General features: G+C 39.6%; 1 protein-coding gene across 2 annotated transcripts in view; it reads right to left on the bottom strand.

The window, feature by feature from the left end:
* KIRREL3 (kirre like nephrin family adhesion molecule 3) overlaps window positions 1-12162 on the bottom strand; it is a 771808-nt gene that overhangs the window by 125671 nt on the left and 633975 nt on the right. For both annotated transcript variants that reach the window (XM_051986700.1, XM_051986702.1), the window contains exon 5: window positions 10385-10534. In XM_051986700.1, coding sequence (XP_051842660.1) covers window positions 10385-10534 — 150 coding nt within the window. The remainder of the gene's footprint in view (window positions 1-10384; window positions 10535-12162) is intronic.

Here is a 12162-nt window from a genome sequence, read left to right as displayed (position 1 = left end):
AGGACCTGGGGTTTAGGTTCTTTCTCATACACAAACTGGCTATGCTGTGTCACTCTAGGCAAATCATTTAACCTTTTAGTGCCCCACACAACTTTCTAAAACATTAAGAAAGAAGATGCCAATTTGCAGTGATAAAGGGAATTGGCTCATCTGGGAATCCCTGATATCCATGAAGTCATTGGTCTAATCCCTATCCCATCCTTACTGGTCTTGTCTGTAGCTTTTTACATCACAGATTATCACTTCTTCCTGGATGCAATTTCCTCCCTTGGAATCCATTATACCATGTTCTCTTACTATCTACTTTCTATTCCATCTCAGTCTCCTTTATTAGACCAACATCCATCTCATGCTTTCATCTCATGGGTGTACCTTCAGACTTTAGATTCTCTTCTCTCTTCTATTTCTATGTCATCTGCATTGGTCACCTTATCCATTCCCATGGAATCTACAAATCTCATTATGATCTTTCTCTTGAATTCCAGTTTCAAATAGATAATGACCTGCTACGAATCTTGCTCTGGCATGTCCCATTGGTATCTCAAACTTGACATGTTCAAAGCAGAATTCATTATCTTCTTTTTTGCACTTAACAGAATTTTATTTTTTTCAGTTACATGTAAAGATAGTTTCAATATTTATTTTTTCTTCCTCCTTCCCTTCCCTCAATATAGCAAGCAATCTGATATAGGTTATATATGTACAATCATGTTAAACATATTTCCATATTAGTCTTGTGGTGAAAGAAGAATCAGAACAAAAGGGAAAAACCATGAGAAAAAAAAACAAAAAAAAAACCTATAAAAAAGTAAAAGTAGTGTACTTTGATCTACATTTAGTCTCCATAATTCTTTCTCTGGATGTGGATAGCATTTTTCTTTTGAAATTGTCTAACTTATTATCTTCTTCCCTTAAACTCTTCCTTCTTTTAAAAGTCTCAGTTTCTGTTGAGGGCACCATCTTCCTTCCAGTCACCCATCTGCAACTTAAGAATCATGTACATTCTCACCAAACTGTTCTATTAGATTTTTTCAAACTCATTATTTCATTCTTTATCTAAAAGATTTTGTAAAGATGGTGCTTTCTGTTTGGGATATAGTGGGCAGTGGCCCAGTGGATAAAGTTTTGGTCTCAAGAATCAGGGAGACACCAGACACTTACTTGTTATGTGACCTTGAGCAAATCATTTAATTGCTTTTTGCCTCAGTTTCTCCATTTGTACAATGAGGATAATAAGAGCACCTAATGCAAGGTTGTTTTGATGGTAAAACAATATTGTAAAGTGAAAAGTGCTAAACATGGTACCTGGCAAATTGTAAGTAATACACACACACAAACACGTGTGTATATGTATGTATATGTACATGTACATATTAGCTATTGCATTATTTCTTTTCCTTGGAATGCTTAGTTTGCTTCCAAGCTAGATGGCAACTTCTTCCTAGAAGACTTCCTTGATCTCTGGTCGTCCTTCTTTCCAAACTCCTCAAATTGTTTGGTATTTATTTTTTCTCTGTAAGTTTTGTACTCACCTGGTAGAACCTAAGCTCTTTGAGGGCAAAGACTATCCTATTTTGGTCACTGTATCCTTAGCACCCAGTAGAATACATTGTATTCAGGCACTTGTTCAGTGTTTGTTGAATTGAATTGAATCATTTCTCTTCCAAGTCTTCTTTTCTCTAGGCTAAGCATCCTTTAAACCAATCTTACACGGTATAATCTTTTAGTCTTCCTGTCTCCAAGTGATGCCATTTTTCTACACTAGGGTAAGGAAGATAACTCCTCAAGATAAGTATAAATTGCATCTTGTTGCAAAGTCGGAGCTCCTGCATAGCTTGGAAAGACTTCCTAGAGGAAGTGAGCATTAAACTAGGCGACCATGGAGGGATTTTGACTTGGTACTGGAGAGAGGGGAGCTATTTTTGCCACAGAAGAACAGTGGGGGCAAAGTGATAGAGAGATATTTAGTGTTTGTGAGTGGCTGAATAAGGCTCCTGGGACAGTACCAATACTTTCTCCTGCACCGAATGCCCCACCTCAAGGAGGGAACCTCTTTCCTGCTTCTCTGCCATCATCATCTCATTTACTGCTGCTACTTGGAGTGATTATGCTATAATGAACGTGGCAGGAAACAGACCTACTGTACAAATGAGATCCGGCACCTCTGACCAGACCAGAGGCTTGGGCAAAATTCGCTTAATAAGGAGATAAGGAAATCAATTCTGCTTGTCTCTGCAGGAACTGGGTGCCTGGAAAGGGCATTTAAGTGCTTAGACTTCACTTTTCTGCCAATTTGCTGAAGCAGCATCTCTAGTAATAATAATAATAATGATAAAAGTAATAATGATAAAGGTTTGAATTTATATAGTACTTTAAGGTTTGCAAAGCACTTTTTACAAGTTATCTCATTTGAGCTTTAAAACAACCCCATGAAGCTGGTATTATCTCTATTTTACAGAAGAGGAAACTGAGACTGAGATAGATTAAGTGACTTGCCTTAAAAACATATAGCTACTTAAGGGTTTGAAGCAAGGTTTGGATATAGATTTTCCTAACTACAAATCCTGCATTCTGTTCATTTTTGCCAGGTATCTGTCTCGTGGACAGTCACCTCATTTTCTCAGGAATAGGGGCAATGAAGGGATTATCATTGCCCCTATTCCTGAGAAAATGAAGGGATTATGATAATAGCTTTTTTTAATTTTTCAAAACATAGGCAAAGGTACTTTTCAACATTTATCTTTGCAAAACCTTTTATTCCAAAATTTTTCCCTCCCTTCCTCCTCCCCTTTCCCCTGTACAACAAATAGTCCAATACAGGTTAAACATATGCAATTATTCTAAACATATTTCTACATTTATTATTAATGAAGAGATTGTCAATGAGAGACCAGGGTCACTTCTCTTGTGATTCAGGATTGTAGGATCTCTATCTTCTCTCAGCAGATCTCCAAACTACTTCTCCTCTTCACCTAGTCCTTGACTTTGAAATACTTGATCTATCCCTTCTTTATCCATTCTCTAGGCCCGAGGAAGTGTGAAGTGAGAGTAGAGGGATGAGGATGAGTTGAGGGTCACATGGACAAGTCCCTTAACCTCTCCCAGACTTATTTTCTTCTTCTAAACATAAGAATGAGAATATCTGGAGGTTTATACAACTAATGTATCTAAAGTGCTTTACAAACCTTTTAAATGTTTTAAAAAGATCAGTTGCTATTATTATTAGAACCAGAATGAGTGAGATCTCAATGAAAAGAAGGACTTTATGAGTTTCTGTGTTATACTCTCAATTCTGGCCCAACTACTTTGAGTAGCTTATTTTACCTCCATGGGCCTCATTTCCCCCAAAAGTTCAGTGAAGTGGATAAATATTGGCTTGACAATACCTATTGTGGATATGAGGACAGAAATTCTTGTCTCTTGTATCCTGTTAGGTGACATTATTTATCTTTGAAATCTGGAGTCAAAAGAAAGGGTAGAAGAGAGAATGAAGGAGCTTCATCTTGAAAAATAAACAAGTAATAAGATACATTGAATTTGAATCTGTTTGGCTCCAGTGATGACATTTGGGGCTTGATGTCATTTTAAAAGAGGATTCAGATGCTCTCTGTATTTGAATTGACTTAGTCTCCATCATTAAATAATTCATGTTGATTTAGGAAAGCTTTATTTCTAATGGGAGTTGCATGAAGGCAGAGTTAATATTAGAACGGCCAGGGAGGAATGGCGGATGGAGAGAGGGGACCAAGAAAATGAACCACATTTTAATAATTAACACGACATCCTTGCCACCCATTTCTACTGGTGTTCTCCCAGGCTCCCCAAACTCTGTTTCCTGAGCTACTAGGGAGTCATCACAGACAAGTTAAAACCCTCCTCTCTGATAGCAACAGGAAGCCAGGCTTATGGCTCTGGCATTGAAATAGGGCAGATTCATCCAACCTTGATATTGACTCTGTAGGGATTTGTATATATATATATATATATGTATGTGTATGTGTGTGTATATATGTATGTGTATATGTGTGTGTATATATACATTTATATACCCGCAATATACACGTAGGCACATGTGCATACATACACACATGTATATATTCACATTTATACACATAGGTATTTATATATAGACACATGTATTTTATGTATAGCAACTATATGTATATCCATTAGATTCTGAACTCTTTGGAGTCAGGGCCTGTCTTTTGCCTTCCTTTGTATGGACTGACTCAATGACACATAAGTGTAGCTGTAGCTAGATGGTGTACAGTCCTTGATAGAAAGTACTGGACTTACAGTCAGATAGATTTGAATGAAAATCCTGCCTTAGACAACTTACTGGCTCATTACCCCAACCTCAATTTCCTCAACTATAAAATTTAGTTGTATTCAACTCTCTATGACCTCATTTGGGGGTTTTCTTGTCAGGAATACTAGAGTTCTTTGCCATTTCCTTTTCAAGATCATTTTACAGATGGGGAAACTGAAGCAAACAGGTTAAGTGACTTGTTCAGGGTCACACAGATATAGCAAGTGTTTGAGGCCAGATTTGAACTCAGGATAATTCCTGATGCTAGGCCCAGTGTTCTATCCGTTGAGTTACCTAACTGTCTCAGGAATATGAAAGGAATATCTGGAATATGAAATAACATCTGTTTTTACAAGTTGTTATGAAGATCAAATGTCGTCATAAACATAAACCATCTTGAAAACCTTAAGGCTTCATATTATATGATTACAATAATTATAATTATTAGCTATTATACATATGTATATGTAAACATTTATCGTTTTTTAAAATAGCCTTTTATTTAACATTTATCTTTGTACATGGGCTGTGTTGTCCAAAAAACTCATCACCTGATGTCCACCCTTTGCATGATGAGCTAGGCTGATGTTCCAATGGTAGATCCTGTCTGATTGGGAAGGCTTTTTCAATTTGGTAGGACCTGTCAGAACTTTTTTGTAGGGGTATGTGTATGTGTACAGATGCATGCCTATGCATCTCCAACATGTGTGTATTCATGAATATGCATTCATGGTTACTACTATTACATGACTAGACATAGTCTCTGTGGTGCCTGGTCATTTAGTAGGTTTTCAAGCCAGTCCAGGAAGGGCTTCTTTCTTGACAGAGAATGCTAGATTTGTCGCTTTTCTTTAGCTAGCTCTTCCCTTTCCTGTTTTATTCTTTTATGGTTTGTTGATCATAGAATCATAGAATCCAAAATGCTCTCCCTTATCTTAGACTATGAGCTCCTTGAGGGCAGGGAGTAAAATTTCCTCTTTCTTTGTATCCCTTGTATTTAGCATAGTATCTGACATGCAGTTAACACTTAATAAATGCTGTACACTATTCGACTCTGTATATTCTGGGTTCAGAACAAGGATAGTCTTGGCTATCCTTGTTAGTGAAAAGAGCCACAGGATCTAGTGTCCCACAGTTGGCTTGTTCACTAAAGCTAAAGTGACCAGACCATGGATTCTATGCCTTTGGCTAGCAAGGGCTCTGTTCAGTTTTGCTTGCTCAGTTCCCCTTTGTTCTCTTTTCTCCTATTCTTCTCTGTCTTCCTTTTCCTCTCCTGTCCTGTCCTGTCCTGTTCTATCCTGTCCTACCCTGTCCTGTCCTGTCCTATCCTGTCCTACCCTCTTCTATCCTGTCCTGTTCTGTCCTGAACTATTCTACTCTCTCCTATCTTCCCTTCTCCAGTCCTGTTCTGTCCTGTCCTACCCTGTCTTGTCCTGTTCTATCCTGTTTTGTCCTACCCTGTTCTATCCTGTCCTGTCCTGTCCTACCCTGTCCTACCCTGTTCTATCCTGTCCTGTCCTGTTTTGTCCTGTTCTGTCCTGTCCTATCCTTTCCTGTCCTATCCTGTCCTATCCTGTCCTACCCTGTCCTACCCTGTTCTATCCTGTCCTGTTCTGTCCTGAACTATTCTACTCTCTCCTATCTTCCCTTCTCCAGTCCTGTCCCGTCCCCTCTTCTCCTCTCCTTTCTGCCCCTGGCCTCCCAATAAAGCAAATTCTGTGTTCCAAGTTGCTGCCTGGCTGATCACATCAGAGAGCTGGGAACACAATGCTTATTTATGTGTCTGTGACTCTGAGCTTTGTGGCTAGGGTGGGGGGCTTGAGGTCTGAGTGTATGCTGTCTCATGAGCCCAGCATCTCTGCAAGTTAGCCCTCTGGCTTCTCAAAATACGCTGCTGGCAGATGCATGACTTAACAACACACATCTGTTGGCTATATAATCTCTTGTATTTGCCCTCCTCACTTGGTGCTTTGATGGAGGACCTCTGGGGACCTCATGAGGTTCCAGTCAAAGTGTTTGCTTTGCAATTTTCCTGGAATACCATCTGATTCGACTCTCACATTTTCTGCAGGTTCTAATCATGCTCTTACTTTATTTAATTAAAAATCTATCTCAGGCAAATACAGACTAAATTAGGAAGCTCTCCTATTCCTGGCATGCAAGGAACATTGTCCCCACTGGGGATCTGATAGGACATTTTCCAGATCTAGGATTATCTGGCAAGCAGATGGGGTCTTTGTTGGGGGAGTCAGCTAGGGGTTAGGGGCATACTTCTCTCCCCTTTCCTAGGCCTTCCAAATGAAATGATATGGAGACTGTATCATCTTTCCAGGATAAAGTATTTGTCCCTCTCTGGGACTAAATGTATGTGTATTTGTGTGTGTGTGTATATGTGTGTGCTGAATACAGATGAAAGGAAGCTAGCCAATCAGGAAAATTGATCACATTCATGAAGTAGACAGGAAATCCTTAAACATGATAGAAATAGAGATTCTACTTGTAGAGAGATTTTGGGGTGTGACTAGTGGTGTGGTTCTCTATTAAGTCTACAATCTAGGATGTTCTGGTTTGGGGATTGGATGATGGGAGGAAGACTCAATTTAAGGTGGAATGATAGTCTGAGGTTGGATTTGAAACCAAGTACTTCAAGTTCCAAATCCAACACACTTAAATCACTTTTTAAAAAATGAATTATTCTTGTCATTATTGGTGCTACTCTGAGAGGCAGCATAGCTTTATGGATAGATAAAAATCAAAGTCAAGAAGACCCGGGTTCAAGATATGTCTTGGCTTTGGGCAAATCACTTACCCTCCCAGAATTCTAGGCAAGTTTCCAAGGCTTTAAGTTGCTGAAAAGATGGTGACCTACTTTGGTAAAGGGAGTTTCCTCACCTAGGAATTCTCTATACCAGTATAATCACAGGTAGAGTCACTTAGTTGCTGTCATGGAGGAGATGACCCCTTTGTCCACTTTCTCTTTTTCAGAGGGAAAGGTCCTGGGCCAGACTAAGATCAGAAAATTGTCCATATTCCCCAGCTGCTCTTGGAATCCCAAAGGAACATCATTTACACAGATATGCAGTGGGCAGTGGGCAGTACAAGGCTGTGCATTTGGGAAGGGGGAAGCAGTAAAGAGTCTGTGGGCTGCCTCTTGGTATCATAAAACTCTGGGAGGATTGGACTATAACCCACAGAGAAGTGGGCCAGGCTGCTGACATCAGATTCTAAGACACTACTCTGAGAAACATGGCTTGTACCCTGGAGGTATTAAGGAAAATGCATAAAGATAAAGACTACACACTATCCTGGAAAAGCTTTAGGTCCCTTAATGGGAAAGGTTTAGGGAGAAGTGTTTACTCCTTTATTCCAGATTGGAAGCTCTTAGTAGCCTGTGTATTTCTTACTGGTTAACTCTAATCAGGTGCCGTTCTTAAACTGTGGGTTACCAACCCCATATGGGATCCTGTAACTATATGTGGGGGACATGAAATTAATAGTTATTATCAGTAAATGTTTGATTTGTATACCTATTTTATATACCTATATAAACCCAGGGTCATATAAAAATTTCTTGGGTGAAGAGGGGTCACAAGTGGAAAACATTTAGTTCATTCTCTCCTTTCTCTTCCCCTTTCTTTCTTCCTCTTTCCTTGCCTTCTCCACTCTCTTGCCTTGCCCTCTCATCTCTTCCTCTTTTTCCTTCCTTTCCTTTTTTCTCCTCCCTTCTTTTTCCAACATACAATATTTCCTGAATATTGTCAGTATGTAAGGCATTGTGCCAGAGTCTCATCTCTCTAGAGCAGTTTTGTTAAGGTCCTATCTGGAGTCATGGGGATGGGCCATATAGCCTCTCGAAAGCCTATCACTTCCCAAGGTTCCTTCTATCACCCTTGCAATCTTGTGATTCTATAAGCACTAACACAGCTTCATCTAGACTCTTCCTTGGCAGGAAAGAGTATAATTCTTCCTTTCCTATGTTTTCCTTAATCTGTACTTTTAGCTCCTTAACCTCTGCCTTTCCCTTTTCTTTGCAATAAAGGAAATTTGAAAGTTAAGGGTATTTTCTGAGATTTACTTAAGGGGCTCATCTTTCCCGTCTCTAGAAGCTCAATTTGACTCTTGGTAAGTGATACGGAGGGGCCTGACTGCTGGAGTGTTTGGAAAAATATGTCCCAGTGCGTTTCACTATGTAGATCTGAAAACAATGTGATAAACTCTTAAATATTTAATCTCTAAACAGCCATGCTGCTCCTCATCTGCCCATACAAGAAGGCAGCATCCCAGGATGCTGAGCTCGCTGTTGTCAGAGATGGGCTCTGGCTCACAGGTGGGGTAGCCAGAGTTGGTGATCTTTCTTGATCCAACATCACATGCTTGAATTCATGCTGGGGACAGAAGCAGTACAATGGAAAAAACCACTGGACTGAGTCAAATTATCTAAGTTTTCATTTCAGCTCCTTTATGTACTAATCATAGGACCATAGACAATTCTCAACATCTCTAAATCTCAGTTTTCTCATCCACCAAATGGGCATGATAATGCCCATGTGCCATTCTTATCTTGAGGAGTAAATGAAATAATATATGTGAAAATGTGTTGAAAAACAATAATTTCTGATGCAAAAATATTAACAACTATGTAAAATATCTCCCCTCATCAATGTTGATTGCAACCCATCTATAACCTGGTTAGAAAGTTACCTGAACCTCAGAGATTAGTGGCTTGCTCATAGTTACCCAGCTAGTAAGTACTAAAAATGGGATTTGAATCCAGGTTTTCCTGACTCCAAATCCAATACTACACATTACATCATATTGCCTCTATTAAAATGTACAATATTATTAGTATTTATAAGGCTTGACACATGATGGATACTTAGTGTACTTTACTGATGGATTGGTTCAAAGTTGAGAGGAACAATATAGTGAGGGACTGAGTGCCATCTTAGGATTTAAAACCTCATAAATTCATTGGGTTCATTTGTCTCCCTCTGTCTAAAACTGCCTGAATGAAGGATGGGGGACTGCTTTGGGCAGGCTTTCCCAGGAAGATGAGAAGCTTATGGGAAGCATGAAAGTAGGGTCTTAAAATATCATAGCAATTGCTCACACAGTGGATAGAGCACTGGACTAGAGTCAGAAAGACCTGGATTCAAATATAATCCAGACTTTGAAACTGAGTTTCCTCAATTACAAAATGGGGATAATAATAGCAGGGTGTAAGAATAATATTTGTAAAGTGCTCGACACAGAACCTGGTGCATAATAGACCTCTGGATAAATGCTAGTTATTATTATTAATATTATGTGATACTGAAAAATGGTTAGCATAGGGTAGAGAGGGGGAGAAGGACAAGAAGGGAGCACAATGCCCTGAGCCTTAAGGATTAAGCTTCAGTTCAATGCAAGAAACATTTATTAAGCATCTATGATGTGTTAGCCTAGGGAATACAGAGGGATCAAGATTCAAAACCTCTCTTTGGGGAGATTCTACCAAATCTGCACAGAGACAAATAAGATATAAACTGGGGAGGGTTGAAGCCAAAGAGAAAATAGATGGAGTGATCTAGGGAAATATAAGGAAGGAGAGGACCTTTTAAAGTGGGGTAAGGAGTAGAAGGTGCAGAATCAAGTCAACTTCACAGAAGGGGTGATATCTGAACTGAACTTTTGGTGAATGGAAACATTCTGAAAAGTAGATGTCAGAGAATGCATTCTAGGCCACTTTTATGTACAGAGGTGGGGGATAACATCCATTGAGCTTGGAGACATAGTCCGATTTGATGATAACATAGAATATGTGAAGGGGAGTAATGTTAACGAAATTTGGTAAGGTAACTAAAGCCATATTATGGAAAATATTGAAGCCAGATTAAAGAGATTTTTCTTTTTAAATCCTAGACACAATAGGAGCCGCTGAAGGTTTATGAGCATGGTCCACCTAGCTAATTGGCAGATCCTCCCAATGTGGCAGGAGACCTCTGTTCTCTACAAATGCATTTTCGGTACTGACCCATTGACTTTCCCCATATGTCAGTCCATATTCCTGCTATTTGTCAAGATCAGAACTCTTACCAAGAACAGTGAGACGGGCTGGGCGTGACCGGATGGCGGCCTGGATGGCCTGGCATTCATATACAGCATCATCTTGCAGCTCTGCCCGAAGAATTTTCAGATGATGTTCTCCAGATAAGTGGTTTCCTACCACTAGGTACTGTGGGTAACCTGTAGGGACAACAGGCAAGTTAAACAAGCATATAAGAGAGGAGAGGTACAATGAAGTGATTCAGGCCAGCTCCAATAGACTTGTGATGGAGAGAGCCATTTATAAACAGAGAGGACTATGGGGACTGAGTGTGGATTACAACATAATATTTTCAGCTTTTTTGGTGTTGTTTGCTTGCTTTTTTTTTCTTTTTTTCCCTTTTTGATCTGATTTTTCTTGTGTAGCATGAGAAATGTGGAAATATGTTTAGAAGAATTGCACATAGATAGCCTATATTAGATTACTTGATGTCTAGGGGAGGAGGATAGAGGAAGAGAAAGAAAAAATTTGGAACATAAGGTTTTTCAAGGGTGAATGATGAAAACTATCTTTGCATGTATTTTGAAAATTAAAAAAAACTATTATTTTTTAAAAAGATAATAGAAATGAGGGAATATTAGGAGGAGGGTGGGAAAGAAGTTGACAAAGAAGAAGAGTCACACAGTGACTTCACTGAAAATCACCTGGTGACTGAATTTCAGAAAGACAGTGTAGGAAATAAGATGTAGGAAAGTTGGGTGGAGCCAGAGGAGTTGGGGCATAAACAGAGCAGAGAGATGCTTATGATTATCTTAGCTCCCTAGGAAAGGGGAAAGGTGGGAAATGTAAAATTTGTTTTGGATGATATGTAGAGCTATATCAAAGGTGGGCTGATTGTGACTTTACCCCAGGTTGTTGACAGAAGTTGTAGTCTTTCAGGAAGTAGAAACAACTAAGCTTATCACCTAGTTAGCAAGAAAATTTTTTGCTAATACTAGAAATAGCCAGTTTACCACTTTTCCCTCCACATCCCAGATAAACCTTGACCTGGTCCTGCCCTGCTCCTTTCCCTAGCTGGGTGCCCCATGAGCATGGGTCTCAGGGTATCATCATGATGGGGGCTAGATTTTTGGAGTTGTTGTCTTCATTCCAAAGTATACTAGATTTGGAGTCAGAGGACCTGGATTCAAGTCACTTCCTAGCTGTGTGACCCTGGGCAAGACCTCAGTTTCCTTATCTGTAAAGTGAAGGAGGTGGATTAGATGACTTCTAAGGCTCTTTCTAGATCAAAATCTATGTTCTTATCATTCTATGATTGGGTTTAAAGGTAAAGGGGGTTCTCTCCTCTGGCCTTGTGTTCTGAAGGATCTCTGCCCACCCACCCTGTTCTCAAATGCATCGCCAGCCACCAACGTTGCTTATTATAGCTTTGGTAACTTGTGTGGAGGGAGGGAAAGGGGTAAAAGGTAAAGAGGGGAGAGCTGGGGTAAAGCTGGGATGATGTCGGCCAAAGAAAGATTTTTGTTAAGAAGGAGAGGATGTAGAAGTACTGAATTGTGGTACAACGCTGGGCCTGAGTTCGAATCAGGTCCCACAACTTACCAGCTGTGTGACTCTAGGTAAATCACCTAATTATGTTTTCCTCAGTTTCCTCTGGGCTGGAGAAGAATGCTAAACTGCTCTAGTACCTTTGCCAAGAAAACCCAAATTGGAGTAATAAAGAGTTGGACAAGATTGAATGATTGAAGAACAACAATAAAAGCCAGTGCCTTATGTCTAAGGGTATGAGGCCTCTTAGAACAGCTTTTTAGTTTTATTCAGTTATCTC

The sequence above is a fragment of the Antechinus flavipes genome, chromosome 3, assembly GCF_016432865.1.
Source record: "Antechinus flavipes isolate AdamAnt ecotype Samford, QLD, Australia chromosome 3, AdamAnt_v2, whole genome shotgun sequence".
Taxonomy (NCBI): Eukaryota; Metazoa; Chordata; class Mammalia; order Dasyuromorphia; family Dasyuridae; genus Antechinus; species Antechinus flavipes.
The sequence above is the reverse complement of the archived record's forward strand: the minus strand, read 5'-3'. Positions and strand labels throughout refer to the sequence as shown.